Source organism: Prionailurus bengalensis, chromosome C1, assembly GCF_016509475.1.
Source record: "Prionailurus bengalensis isolate Pbe53 chromosome C1, Fcat_Pben_1.1_paternal_pri, whole genome shotgun sequence".
NCBI lineage: Eukaryota > Metazoa > Chordata > Mammalia > Carnivora > Felidae > Prionailurus > Prionailurus bengalensis.
In genome coordinates, this window is record NC_057345.1 from 36,426,816 (window position 1) to 36,441,995 (window position 15,180).

A 15,180-nucleotide genomic window follows, 5' to 3' on the forward strand; every position below is an offset into this window, starting at 1 on the left:
CTCTTACTCGACACATCCCCAAAGGCAAGGGAATTAAAAGCAAAAGTGAATTACTGGGACCTTATGAAGATAAAAAGCTTCTGCACAGCAAAGGAAACAACCAACAAAACTAAAAGGCAACCAACGGAATGGGAAAAGATATTCGCAAATGACATATCGGACAAAGGGCTAGTATCCAAAATCTATAAAGAGCTCACCAAACTCCACACCCGAAAAACAAATAACCCAGTGAAGAAATGGGCAGAAAACATGAATAGACACTTCTCTAAAGAAGACATCCGGATGGCCAACAGGCACATGAAAAGGTGTTCAGCGTTGCTCCTTATCAGGGAAATACAAATCAAAACCACACTCAGGTATCACCTCACGCCAGTCAGAGTGGCCAAAATGAACAAATCAGGAGACTATAGATGCTGGAGAGGATGTGGAGAAACGGGAACCCTCTTGCACTGTTGGTGGGAATGCAAATTGGTGCAGCCGCTCTGGAAAGCAGTGTGGAGGTTCCTCAGAAAATTAAAAATAGACCTACCCTATGACCCAGCAATAGCACTGCTAGGAATTTATCCAAGGGATACAGGAGTACTGATGCATAGGGCCACTTGTACCCCAATGCTCATAGCAGTACTCTCAACAATAGCCAAATTATGGAAAGAGCCTAAATGTCCATCAACTGATGAATGGATAAAGAAATTGTGGTTTATATACACAATGGAATATTACGTGGCAATGAGAAAAAATGAAATATGGCCTTTTGTAGCAACATGGATGGAACTGGAGAGTGTGATGCTAAGTGAAATAAGCCATATAGAGAAAGACAGATACCATATGGTTTCACTCTTATGTGGATCCTGAGAAACTTAACAGGAACCCATGGGGGAGGGGAAGGAAAAAAAAAAAAAAGAGGTTAGAATGGGAGAGAGCCAAAGCATAAGAGACTGTTAAAAACTGAGAGCAAACTGAGGGTTGATGGGGGGTGGGAGGGAGGAGAGGGTGGGTGATGGGTATTGAGGAGGGCACCTTTTAGGATGAGCACTGGGTGTTGTATGGAAACCAGTTTGTCAATAAATTTCATAAAAAAAAAAAAAAAGAAAAAGAAAATGTTGGTCCTGACTTCCTGAAATGATTTTATGAGTTAATAAAGAGTTGTGACCTGCAGTTGAAAAGTATTGGTTGGGGTATGAATTAATCCTTTGAATGTTACCCTAGAAAAACAGTTTGACATACTTTGTCATCTAGGTAAATGAGTTGGCAGGTGCTCTGAAGCAGGGGACCAAGACTTTTGCTTACTCTGGCTCCCTTAGCTGTTGTTGTTTAGCTCTGCTCGATCACTTGGCTTTACCTGAGCACTTGGCTTTCTTCAGGCCAGGCTGTTTTTGTCAGATGGTTTTTTGTGTGTCTGGGCTGATCTCTACAATGGGAGCTAGCTCCTTGAGGGCAAGACCTATAATAATAGCTAACGGTTCTGTAGCACTTCTGTGCTAGGCACTTTTCTGTTTTACATATGTTAATCTTCACCACAATCTATAGATAGGTACCTTAATTATTTGCATTCTACAGATAGGGAAAACAAAGCATACAAGGTTAAATAGCTTACACTTCTTTAGAGTTCTTCTGTAGCTTACCTTAATGTCTTGTGTAACATCTGCCATGCAAATGATTTTATTAATAGTTACTGGTTGAAATTAAACCAATACTTTCTGAACTTATTTTCTTAGCTTCCTATGGCTTTTCTCACCACAAACTTATTCAGGTGATTAGAGAGTAATAGAAATTGAATTAAAAATGATGTTAAACTTTGTTTACGGAGGGAGTACAGAGTTTATTTAAATCGGTCAAATTCAGAATTTGAATAATGGCTATGCTTTGAGTCCTAACATTAAGACTGTAATACTTCACCTGACCTGTGCTTGGCAATGAATAATGTTGCAGAAATGCCCATGTATTCTTAGCTCCTTAATTTACCAATTTGGGATCTTAATATTCTTTCTTCCAATCCACCGCCCACTGCAACAGCTGTTCTATAGTGGCCCACACCTCCAGAGTTAATGGCATTTCTGTCACAGTGTGAGTTTTCAAGTTGGTATTTACGGTTTTGCCAGAGTCTTCACTGCTACCAGGCCTCAGGGTTGGAGGTTGCAACTGACTTGTGGGGGAGGGAGTTTGGTGCTTGTCACTGGGGAGGAACAAGGTGCTCTCTGACGCTCTGATTTGTTACAGGCGGAGTGTGAATGATGTCAGGCAGATCAGAGGACAGCTGATTCATTTGGGATCTGGGACTCCTCACTGTGCCTCATTGCTGCCTCCTGGGCTCTTAAGTCTTTTGCAGTGGGGGTGGGGTGGGGGGGATTCTGAATATTATGTTTTAGAAGAACAGTGCTTTAATTTTTCTCTTAAGTTTGGGAAACCTTTGTAAGTTTCCTTTGGCTTATAGACTGCATACCCCTTGTGTGAGAGAACTTCCTGCCAAGACTCCCGAGTGTGAGAGGGCAAAAGCTTGAGTAGCCAGGAAAATGATGAAACGAAGGAGAGAGAGACTGGGAGCACCATGTCTGCGGATTCAGTAAGGAGGCTGGGGTCTCTGAGTGGAAACTGGCACATGTCAGGAAAAGAACTAATGCCAACTAACACACTTTCATTTGCTTGGATAAAGACTCTGCTTTGGAGATGCCAAGAGGGCTGGCTGGGCTGGCTTCATAAATTCAAGGTCAAAACACTGGTCCCTGGCAGGGGCCTATGGAGCTTCTAGTTCTGAAAATTGAGTTCGATATCATTTTAGGGGTGCTTAGGTATCTGGGGAACTGGGTTAATGATTAAGATCTTTTTTCCTGCCTTGAAAGCAAATGTGTATTTAAATTTACTGTCAAAGCTGCCTATACAAGCTCCATGAATGTGGGAAACAAATGGAAGTGAAAGTATCTTCTCCTTGGACTAGAGAGGGTATTGTATTTCTGCCCCTGGCCTGTCAGCTCAGGACCTCAGATCTGCCCTTGCAGATCCAAGCCCGAGTCCTTTCAGGTGTGACCTAATTTTATTTCTGTGTTGGCCAGTATAGAAATAAAATAGAAATAGAAGAATACTTAGATAAGGATTTCAAAGCTGGGCAATGGAAGAAGGCTTCCATTTCAGGGTAGCTTTTCCAAGAGCTGCTCAGGCTTATTTAATGAAGAAATGCAGAGTGAATTGATCAGCAAGTTAGGGAACCAGGGAATGAAGTGTCCTAGAATCCATTTCATTCATTGATCTGTCTTAAACTGCCTTTGTGTAACTCACAGGGTAGAGGGAATGCACTTTAGATTTTCTTCCCCTGAATGTTAGTGTTTACCTGGAGTTAGTGTGGTATACTTAAATAGACGTACTTCTTCAGTGGGCTTTCTTTGGATCATTGCCTTCTGTGTTAGTGGATGCTCATTGATTGAATTAATGATTCAACAAGACCTTGGAAGACTGGACTTGTTTGAAATATATAATTAGAAGGATTGGCATATGTTTTAAAAATGGTTTATTCTCCTACTTAGACTAAAAGTTAAAGACCATAAAAAAGAAGCTTCATGAACTAAAGTATCATTTAAAGTAAAAAGGACTTGTTAGTAAAACTTTAAATTTTTAAAATTAAGCTTGTAGTTTAAAAAAACATAAGTGGTCAGAATCATGCTCTCCAAATGTTGTTGGTGCACTGCTATTGGTAATCATTAGTGATTTTGAATTTAACTTAGGAAAATTCCCCCTGAGGAGCTAGTAAGTAGTTTCTAAATCACCTTTCCTTTTTCAAACAATCCTTTTTAAACTCTAGCCTCAGTGTATAACCAGTTTGCAGAGTGTTAATTACTAGACAGTAGAGAATGAGATTTGGTTTTCATAGATTTATAATCTTAATTATATATTCATCAACATGACTAAGCTTCATATTATGTGATAAGATTTATAACTCTATAAGCAATATTATTTAGGTTCATAAGAACTCTCTTTTCAAAAATAGTTTTTAAAATATTTTTATTTATTTTTGAGAGAGAGAGAAAGCAGGACAGGGGATCTGAAGTGGGCTCTGTGCTGACAGCAGAGAGCCTGATGCAGGGCTTGAACTCACAAACCCATGAACTGTGAGATCATGATCTGAGCTAAAGTTGGATGCTTAACTGACTGAGCCACCAAGGTGCCCCAATAAGAACTGTCTTATTGTATGTTCTAATTAGCTGTAGCTTGTATACACTAGGGAGTTGAGTTTTGAAATAGTTCCTTAGAAAAGTGAAAATTCTTTTTGAAAGTGAGGAATTAATCCAAAATTAATATTTCTACTTCTTGTAATTTTTATTAATATGTTGAGTTTGTAGAAATTTGTGCACACCGGTAATTTTAAATAATTTTCTGCCTTCTACATTATCATTTTGTATCCTCTTTTTGTGTACTCATCTGAGAAATATGCTGAAGCCAGCTACAGGGATAATTAGCAGTAAATATTTCCTTTGAATATATGTAATTAAAACAAGTAAAATGTCACCATATTCAAATAGCCAGTAGTAACAACATAGGCAACTAACATTTTTAAACAGGTGCCTGTGTGATACCTAAGTTTTTAAAAAATCTTTGAAATGTTGTGGCTAAATATGGTGTTTGTATGGAAAGCCATGCTCCTACTATAGCAAATTAAATGCTGTGCACCTGTCAATTATTTTTCATCATCTGTGACATATCAATCAATGATCAACAAAGTAGAAATCCATATTTACCATCTGTTTTCAGTCTAATGAGGTTATTTACTTAATAGTCTTTGTTAAGACTTAACACATCAAGAGGGCTAGGTTGTTTTTAGGGGAAAAAAGTAAACTAAAATACTAAAATTTAAATAGAAGCAAAATTTATTGTACAGAATTAAATGATATTTAATTTACTCATTAGTCAAGAATTAGCTAAATAAATTGGTGTTATGGTAGAGATAATCAAATTTATGAACTATTAATATTTTACTTTTACGGACATACACATTTCTCTAGGAAGTTTTAGTCATTGAACATAAAATATTACTTCTTGCTAATTGATGATTTGTAGTAAACTTATAATATATTTCCAGAAGCCAATTCTAAATACTTTGAATACCCAAAGCTTAAATTTTTGGTTTTAATTCTGTGGATTAAGTTTTAGTCTCGATGGTCATTCTGTGCCAACACTACACTGAGGTATGATATGTGAGAATGATTTTTGACCACTATTTTTGAGCCTTTTGCCTAAACTAACCCACTTTGAATATATTTCTTTTTGGTTGAGAAATTATCCCTGACCCTTCTTTTTTCTACTGTGGTACCTTGTCAGAATCTCTACTCTTTGCCGAGGATTTGAAGTAAACCAGCACATGTTTTCACCCACATCGGCTCCAGCTCTTTACTTCACTAAAATCCCATTTAGTGCTGATTGTGCTTTGGCTACTTCTCCTCTTGCCTTTTTCCTGAACCCACAAGTTCACAGCAGTCCTGGCAGTCCCTGTTCCAGCCGCCCACTGCAATGGAGGTAAGGAAACCTGCTGTGATGTGAGTGTGGCCTTAGTGATTGCTTTTGGCCAAGTAGGTAAAAACCCAGACCTTTCTCCTTAATGATGGGAAGAAACAGAATAAAAGTCACAGAGAAGAGTAAGAGGAATTTCAGAGATTTCTGCTGTATTCAAAATTCAAGAGAAAGTAATATAGCATATCAGTAGTTAAGACAGTTATGTGCCCATTGTGACTATTGGACAGCCCTCTGACCCCTCCATAGGAGAAGCATAGCATGGCAGAATGCTAGAGCTCTCTAAAGGTTAGCTAGTCCAAATGCCACATTTTATACAACAGGAAAACTTGATTCTGAAGTAGGTTAAGTGATTTGTTCATATTGCTGAAAATAATCTTCTTCTCTTCAGTTCTTTCTGTCTTTTCGTATAATCAGCATTTGAGTAATACTATGTGCTGGACAGTGTTTTAGGCATGAAGAACAAAAGAATGAACACAAAGAGGTAAAATACCTGCCCTCCGAGGAGCTTAGATTCTAGTGGAGGGAGACAAATTAATGAATGAATATATAACAGACGGACATATGTGATACGGAGAAAACAGGATGAGGAGAATAGGGAATGTGAGGCATAGGGGTTGACATTTTATATAAGATAGTCAGGGAGGGTCCTCACTCATAAGTTGACATATGAGCAAAGACCTGAAGGACAGTCACAGAGCTAGAATTAGAGATATCTGAAGGAAGAGTGTTTCAGACAGAGGCAACATTAAGTGCCAGAGACCTGATCTAAGAGCTTGCTTCATGTGTTCTTCCACAGAATCCAGTGAGGCTCATGTGGAATGAGTTAAGAGGTAAAAAGTGGGAAATGAAGTCTGAGACATACATGAGAAGCCAAATGGAATAGAGCTTTAAATCCATTACTGGGATTTTTGTTTTTATGTTGAATAACATAAGAAGCTGTTGGAGGGTTTGAAGCAGGAAAATGTTATGATCTGACTTAAATCCAAAGGATCCCTGTGGCTATAGTTAGAAGGGTACCTGGGGTGCCTGGGTGGCTCAGTTGGTTAAGTGCCAGACTCTTGATTTTGGCTCAGGTCATGATCTCACAATTCATGAGTTCAAACCCTGCATCAGGCTCTCCACTGACAGTATGGAGCCTGCTTGAGATTCTCTCTCTTTCTCCCTCTCTATCTGCCCCACCCCTACTCACACTGTGTGTCTCCTCAGTAAGTAAGTAAGTAAGTAAGTAAGTAAGGCTACTGTACATTCTAGGTAAAACACAATGGTTGTTTGAACCTACGGTGGTACAGGTGGTAAGAAGTGGTCAGATTTGAGGATATATTTTGGAGTAAAATCTATAGGATTTGTTGATGGATTAGATGCAGAGTTTGAGAAAAAGATGAGTGAAGGATGACTGAGAATTTGAGGTTGAGCAGCTAGGAAACTGGAAGAACCATGAACTGAGACTGAGAAACTGTAAGAATAGCTAAGTAGACATTCAGTTAAAGATAGGTGAACTCTGGGTTGAAGATTTATAAGGAATTATCAGGGTATAAGTGAAACAAATGATTAGATTTATGAGATCATCCAATGAGTGTCTATTGATAAGGAAGAAATGTCAAAGGATTGAGCCCTGGGGCCATCTGACTTTGAGAGATTGGGGAGATGAGGAACTAGCAGCAGAGGGACTGATAAGGAGTGGCTTTTTAGAAATGAGAAGAATCAAGAGAGAGGTATATTGGAAACCAGTCATAATTTTTCAAGAAGGAAAGTGTGTTTGATCAATAGGTATTTGTTAAGCTTTTTGTTAGGAAAAAAAAAAAGTATTCTGTTTTTGCATCTAAGATACTTCGTTTGAGTAATATAGTATATTCTGAACCTAAATTGTTTTGCAGCCCCAGGTTTTCTCTTCCCAAAATGACATATTCATAACATTCTTTACTAAATATTCCCATACTGGGGGTGGGAATTGGTATTTCATAGTCCACTGTCACTTCCAGGCCCTTGTCTTTATTACCTTCTTTCCTCTTTTAGGCTTATTTTACTCACTTTTATCTTTTACCCCTGCTCATTGCTGTCATCCATTAACTTAGTTTTGTTCTCTCTATTCACATTCAAAGTCTAGCACAGAATCAGTGCTTAGTGAACACAGCGATGCACATAAATTCTACAAATCCTTACCATGTAGATAAGTCTGTTGAACATCACTGTTATTGAGCAACTGAGAAAATACAAGTTGAAAGAAGAGAAAAATGATTCTAGTAAACAATGTGAGGAACTAAAAATTGAGAGCTACTGGCAGTGAATTTGACCTCTAAAAATAGATGACCCAAAGGGTGCCTGGCTGGCTCAGTCAGTGGAGCGTGTGACTCTTGATCTCAGGGTTGTGGGTTCCAGCGCCATGTTGGATTTAGAGATTATTGAACAATAAAATCTCTTTAAAAAATAATAAAAAGGGGTGACACAAGAGAGAGGGAACTCTCTTGCAGTGGCCATATTGAGTTCTCTTTTATTCCCATGGAGTATAACTATTGTTATGGATTGAGTTGTGTCCCCCTAAAATTCATTCGTTGAAGTTAAAACCCCTAGTACCTGTAATGTGAGTGTATTTGGAGATACGGTCTTTACAGGTTAAATGAGGTCATTGGGGTGGGTCCTAAAACAAGTGGTGCCCTGTAAAGAGGGATTTAGGACACAGACATAGAGAAGACAGCCATTTACAAGCCAGGGAGTGAGGCCGTAGAAGAAACCCACCCTACCGACACCTTCCAATCTCCAGAATTGTGAGGCAAAAAATGTCTTTTGTTTGAGCCACCTTGTCTATGGTACTTAGTTGTGGTAGCACTAGCAAACTAATATAGCCCTTGAGGCTTTTGGCTGCATTGGCCTAAAGTCCTAGAAAATAGTATCCTTTTGCTTGGTTGTTAGAACAGGCCCTGCTCAGAATCTTAACCTTCCTTATTGACTGCATCTTAGTGATGTGCTTAGGACCTTACAAATTATTGCCCATAATAATTTGAAGAACAATTACGGCACAGTTTTAAAATGATGCCTACTCTAACTGTATACTACATTTCTGTTTGTTCCTTGATAGGAAAGGATGGATGGGTCAGTTTTAGGCAAGCTTGATAGTGGCTCTTAAATGTCTTAGATGGGTCTGATCAACCTTAAGAGGCATATATAAATATGATCATGATTTGGGTTGAATTAATTAACCTGTAACTTTATTTTAAAGTTTATTTTGAGAGAGAGAGCAAGGGAGGGGCAGAGAGAGGAGAGAGAGAATTCCAAGTAGGCTCTACTCTGTCAGTGTGGAGTCCAATGCAGGGATCGATCTCATGAACTGTGAGATCGTGAACTGAAATCAAGAGTCAGATGCTTAACTGACTGAGCCACCCAGGCGCCCTTACCCTATAACCTTTAGTTATCTTGTACATCTTCCAAGAATATGATTCCAGCCTATTGATTGGCATTCAGACATGGGTATTGCATTGTTGACATAACCTGATTTGAAGGGATGCTAGATATGGTCTATGGTGTAACTGGTGTCCCTGAAGAGAGAAAAGGCAATTGTGTTTTTGGCTATTCCCTGGCCCAGCTAGGCCTCCTGGGGATAAGAATTTGGTGTTGGCAACTTCTTGAAACATAGAATGGTTTATATTTTGATTCAGTTTTAAACTGCCATAGACTTTGTCAGCCCTGTAGTTGGGAGGGTTTACAGCAAGAACTCCTTATTAGAGTTTATATTGGAAGGGTTCTAGCTCTAGTCCACTCCATACTGTGTAGGAATTCTTTTTTTTTTTAATTTTATTTATTTATTTAATATAATTTATTGTCAGATTGGTTTCCATACAACATCCAGTGCTCATCCCAACAAGTGCCCTCGTCAGTGCCCATCACCCACTTTCCCCTCCCCCTCACCCCCCATCAACACTCAGTTTGTTCTCAGTATTTAAGAGTCTCTTATGGTTTGCCTCCCTCCCTCTCTGTAACTCCCCCCCCTTTCCCTCTCCCATGGTCTTCTGTTAAGTTTCTCAAGATCCACATATGAGTGAAAACATATGGTATCTGTCTTTCTCTGACTGACTTACTTCACTTAGCATAATATCTTCCAGTTCCATCCATGTTGCTGCAAATACCCAGATTTCATTCTTTCTCATTGCCAAGTAGTATTCCATTGTACGTATAAACCACATCTTCATCCATTCGTCTGTTGATGGACATTTAGGCCCTTTCCATAATTTGGCTATTGTTGAAAGTGCTGCTGTAAACATTGGGGTACATGTGCCCCTATGCATCAGCACTCCTATATCCTTGGGTAAATTCCTAGCTGTGCTATTGCTGGGTCATAGGGTAAGGAATTCTTTTTTATACAGTGTCTAGTAAAAAGCTATTCAGCCTTCACTTAAACATCTTCCGCAAATTCACTACTGAAGTTTGCAGCTGGTACTAATTCAGCCCTCTGACCCCTCCTGTGTCACATGTGTGAGAGGCTTTTTGTAGACTTTTACAGCAAAGGACAGGTGTTCTTTTGGACTTCCTCCAAGACTAGGCAGCCTTTGAAACCCCTTTTTGGTAGTGTCAAGATTGTTTCCTGCCAAAGAGAAAGCACTATTTTCATTTTACCAACACCTGCTTTCCTTGTCTGTCTTTTTTTAAACAACTGCTTTTCAAAGTGACTCTAAAAGAGGAACATCTCTAGAACTTGTTCTTATCCTGGCCCTGTTGTGGTCAAATTACTTCACTTCTTTCTGCCTCAGTTTTCTACATCATTAAAATGGGGATAAAAATAGCCCTTCAGGGGTTGCTGTAAGGATTAGATGAGTCAATACATGTAAAATTGTTGAGAATACTCAGGCTGCTATAACAGTTACTGTGTTGCTGTTTTTGTTGGAAAACTCACATGTTGCTGATCCCCACACTTCATGTTGCTTCTGTTCGTTTTCTCATATTCTTATTTTCCCTTGGATAGCTCTAGGTATCACTTATCATTATGTCCTGCCCACGGAAGCTTTGTTACTGGCAGCTGGGTGCTCTTCTGCCCTCACATGCGGTTTCACTATTTGCTACTAAAAATTGGCCAGTTGGGGTGCAGCAGGATGTGGACTAAAATGAGAAAAACTCTTTTTGGGCTATTTTTGACAGTGAGGAAAATTCATTAAACTAGGTTTAAAGTGTTTCATTTTCCCTCTCCTCATAGGTAAGGGAAAGAACAGCTTGAGAGTATCATCAGGAAATAGGATTCTCTTATTAAGAAAGGGAAAGTGCTTTTTTGTTTGTTTGTTTGTTTTTTTAAATGTTTATTTTGAGAGAGAGAGCCACGCGTGCAGATGCACACATGTGAGCAGGGGAAGAGCAGAGAGAGTGAGGGAGAGAGAATCCCAAGCAGACTCCACATTCAGCATAGAGCCTGACATGGGCTCTATCCCACCACTGAGAGATCACAACCTGAGCCGATATCAAGAGTTGGACGCTTAACTGATGGAGTCACAGCCCGTGTTCTTTTGCTTTTTAAATAGAAAGGTAAAATAAGGAAGAATACTAGCTGTGACTTAACCTCAGGAAACTTTGTATAGCAGAGAATTTTTCATAGATCCTGGCTACAGGTAACTCTGAATAAACATATAGTTCTATTTGGCAAGATGCCACAGGCTTGTTCTTGGATTGTTCAACTTCAAGAAGCTGAAGGTTTCTAAATGGCATTTCTGTTTCTGGAAGTAGGAAAATTTTATTCACTAAAAAACTCTTTTTTAAATGTTGTATTATAGAAACTCTCAGAAACATTACAAAATACAAAGAGTAGTCTCCTATCTTGAGTGTCTACTTATCAGCTCATGGTCAGTATATTATCTCTTCTGCATCTCTGCCTATTCCCCCCAACCTGATTATTTTAAAGCAAATCCCAGACTGTATCATTTTATCTGTAAATATTTGTTCTTATAGACTTTTCCTACATTCTGAATTTTGCTCATTGCATCCCTGAGTGGTTATTTAACATAGTTCTTATGACCTCCGTGTTTCTGATAAACTGGTGGCTTGATCTGATTCTAGTTTGATTTGGGGGGCCAGAGAAGAATACTTAGTAGTTGGTTTGCAGTGTACAATTGTCAGGAGGCAGGTTGTGTCAACTCTTTCCCATGTTTTGATAGTATTGGCCATTAATAATTGTCACCTTAGACCCATTATTTTATTAAAAGTTTGCAAAAAAAAGTTGATATTCCCATTCCCTTTCCATTTATTAGCTACAATACTTACACAAAAGGAATTTCCCCCTTGTTATCTATTTGTTACCCTTACTCTTGAGTCAGTTTAGCTAGATTCTTTCCTGGGCCTTCATCCTGATGCCTCCATGTCACCAGTTTCTTTGTCTTATTTCAAACCTGGTAACTACTCCTTTGTAGTGAAGATTCTATACCCAGAGTAGTGCGACAGAAGATTTTTGTGTGTGTAAAGACCCTTGGAGCTTGCCATTTAAGTAGCTGCTAACTGATTGCTAAACTGAAGAAAACCTTGGCTTCCTCTTTTGGCTCCTAGTAGTCATCCTGGGACACCATTTATGTAGACCCTTGTTACATAGGTGCTCTGAGAGGTGAGAACTGATCCAGATAGCAAGAACCCAACAGCCCAGGCAATTGCAAAGATAAATGTTATTTCTTAGGGTTCTTTAGGAGGGGCTCTTCCAACAGCTTCTCTTTCATGTCCCTGGATGCTACAGGAAGAGAAACCAATGCCAGTCCTGATTGTCATAGGGGCTCGGGTCAATCCCTTCTTTTGTCTTGGTAGATAGGAGGTTTGGAACTGGAGAGTTCTGGACATAAATAATTTTCAATGATTTATCAGATAGAGTTATCAAGCATAGAAGAGTTAATTTTCATGGTTTGCCTTCAGGATAAATTCCTAGAATTGCGGATGCTGAGTCAAAGAATAAATGCATATGTAGTTTTATTAGCTATTGTCCAGTTTCCCAAAATAGTGGTTATATCATTATGTATTTCCACCAGTGGGTATAAGATAATGTCTAGAGTAGTCTCCTTTTATTTGCAGGGGACCCACCAAATGCCTGAAACCATGGATAGTACCCAGCCATGTATATGCTATGTCTTTTCCTATATGTACATACCAGTGATAAAGTTTAATTTATAAATTTGGCACAGTAAGAAATTAACAGCAATAACTAATAATAGAACAGTTATGACAATGTACTGTGATAAAAGTTATGTGACTGTGGTCTCTCAAATATCTTGTCCTCACTCTTCTTGTGATGATGTGAGATAATAACATGTCTACATGATGAGCTGAAGTGAGGTGAATGATACAGGCACTGTGATGTAGCATTAAGTACTACTGACCTTCTGACATTATGCCTTCCGACTATGGGTAACTGAAACTACCAAGACCGAAACTTCTGATAAGTGGGGACTTCTGTTGTATGTCAATTATACTTCAATTAAAAATAAAAAGAAATTAAAAATTAAAAAGCAGGGGGACTACTGTATTTGCTCACAGCCTTGCCAACTGAATAGATTATCAAGCTTCTGAATTATTTCCAATCTGATGGGTGAGAAATAGTATCTCAAAGTAGCTAACTAAAAAGTCATATTAAATTGTTCCTTAAGGATAAAGAATGTATTTCCCAATCTTATGTGGAGGGAATTAGTTTTCTTGTCCTAGGAAATTAAGGTGGAATCATCCATTATTTCATTCAACTGTATACTAGATACTCTGAGTGGGAGAATAGGCCCAAATCGGCAGTAGGAAAGTTCCCAGCACATGGTGGAGTGAGAGAGAATGCTGTTTATCCAGTAAGCTTTCAGCCTTCAGCCTTATTCATTTCTATTACAGCCATTCTGAGAACATTTCAGGTGATTGCTCTGGAGGTTAGCAGCTATTAAAAAAATAATAATTTCAGGGGCACCTCGGTGGCTCAGTCACTTGAGCATCCAACTCTTGATTTCGGCTCAGGTTATGCATTGTTAGGAAAAACTTTTGTTCTACCCTTTTAGTTCAGTGCCTGGGGGCCTGTGACTTAAACTGACAAAGGAAAGATTAATAGGAGGAAAGGCATACAATTTTTATCAATATTTACACATACAGGAATTCACAGAAAAGAAATGTAACTCAAAGAACTGGTTAGACTCAGAAGCTTACGTATCCTTTTACAAAGGAAAGAGGATTTGGGTTTTAAGGCATGATAAATTGTAGGGAATAATAGGAAATATGTGAAGGAACTAATGGAACATTATGCAGTGTTTATGTTTATGCAAACACATTGTAGCTCTTCTCTCCCAGGTACAGAGGGACACATTCCTCAAAGGGAAATTTGCCTGGTTTCAGGCAGATAATGAGAGGACAGAGAATTCTTTCCGTATCTTTTGATTCTCAGTTGCCTTTGGCTTAAAAATATCCTTTTGCCAACATAGCGTTATTTTGGGGTGGCAAATTCTGGTCACCTCCAGCATCTTTGGCAGAAATATTACGGTTCCTGAAAAAGGATGGTGTGTTCTTCTTGTTGCATCCTATCAGGTGATACAGGCTTTCATTATATCCCATTACTGTGAAATTAACCTTGATCACTTGATCTGCTAGTTTCTCTGCTCTAAGATTATTTTTTGCCCCTCTCTAATTAACAAGTATTTTGAGGGAAATTTCTTGAAATTATGTAACTACCCCACTTCTCATCAAATTTTAACTCACTATTTTTAGCATCCATTGATGTTTCTTGGCTGAATTATTATTCTATGCTGGTTGCCAAATGGTATTTTTCAAATTCCATCATTTTTTCTGCACTAGTCCGTTGGCACTGCACTGTAAGGAAAAGCTTTTTCTTCTCCCTGTTCATTTTTTCTCTCATATCAGCATGAATTCAATGGGCTCTTATTTTATTTAGTGGGTTGTAATCTGTTAATAACATTATATATTTTGATATTCAAATTGTACCATATTTAGTTAAGAGGAGTCTCTTATGCTGGTGGCTGCTGCTGCTGCTTTTTTTTTTTTTTTTTTTTTAAACATTTCCCCACCATTCTTTGAGAACTTCCTAATTTTCTGGCTCTGTAAGACATTCCTGGATGGCTTATTTTGTATCTTCCCTGCTCTAGCCCTTGTATTAGCCATTTCTCCAAAGAACATGGTTCCTTTTAGTGGAAAATGGTATTTAAAAGCCAAGATGTGGGTGATAGGCATGGTTGCTGATATTTGGGTTCACTGTTCCTAGAGAATGTGTATATATGTAATATGCATGTGTGAGTGCCTTCTTCCCCCAACCCTCCAACCACTTGGCCATCATCATAATAATCTAATGGCTTCTAGACTGAATTATTCAGGAAAGAAGAGGAGGAAGGAGGATTCTTAGGTCCACTAAGTACATAAAATATAGTCTTAGATGCCTGTATAATTAAAAAAAAAAAAGTTTACCGAGATACAGTTTATATACTGTAAAATTCACCAATTCCAAGTTATCCAGTGGTTTTTGATGAGGTTCTGGGGTGACAGAGGTGGGGTGGTTCGGAGCTGATGGTCAAGAAAGAATTCTTGAAGACATCATTGGTGCAAAAAGGTGATTTTATTAAAGCACAGGGAGAGGACCTGCGGGGAGGAAGAGCTGCCTTGGACCCTGTGGAGAGACTGGTTATATATTTGGGATTTGGGAAGGTAAAGTGGAGGGAAGTTTCCAATGAGATTTTCATATGCTAAAGAAGACTCACA

The 15,180-nt window shown here is 38.7% G+C and overlaps 1 protein-coding gene across 11 annotated transcripts in view; it reads left to right on the forward strand.

Annotated features, from left to right (window-relative positions):
• Positions 1 to 15,180, forward strand: part of MAST2 (microtubule associated serine/threonine kinase 2) — a 225,701-nt gene that overhangs the window by 119,330 nt on the left and 91,191 nt on the right. Inside the window, exons 1-2 of one of the 11 annotated variants that reach the window (XM_043574849.1) lie at positions 2,286 to 2,560; positions 5,305 to 5,499. The exons of 8 other annotated variants lie outside the window; for them this stretch is intronic. In XM_043574849.1, the coding sequence (XP_043430784.1) occupies positions 2,511 to 2,560; positions 5,305 to 5,499 (245 nt within the window). In that variant the 5' untranslated portion in view covers positions 2,286 to 2,510. Of the gene's footprint in view, positions 1 to 2,285; positions 2,561 to 5,304; positions 5,500 to 15,180 lie in introns of those variants that run through there. 2 more of the 11 variants (XM_043574853.1, XM_043574854.1) reach the window with 2 other exon arrangements.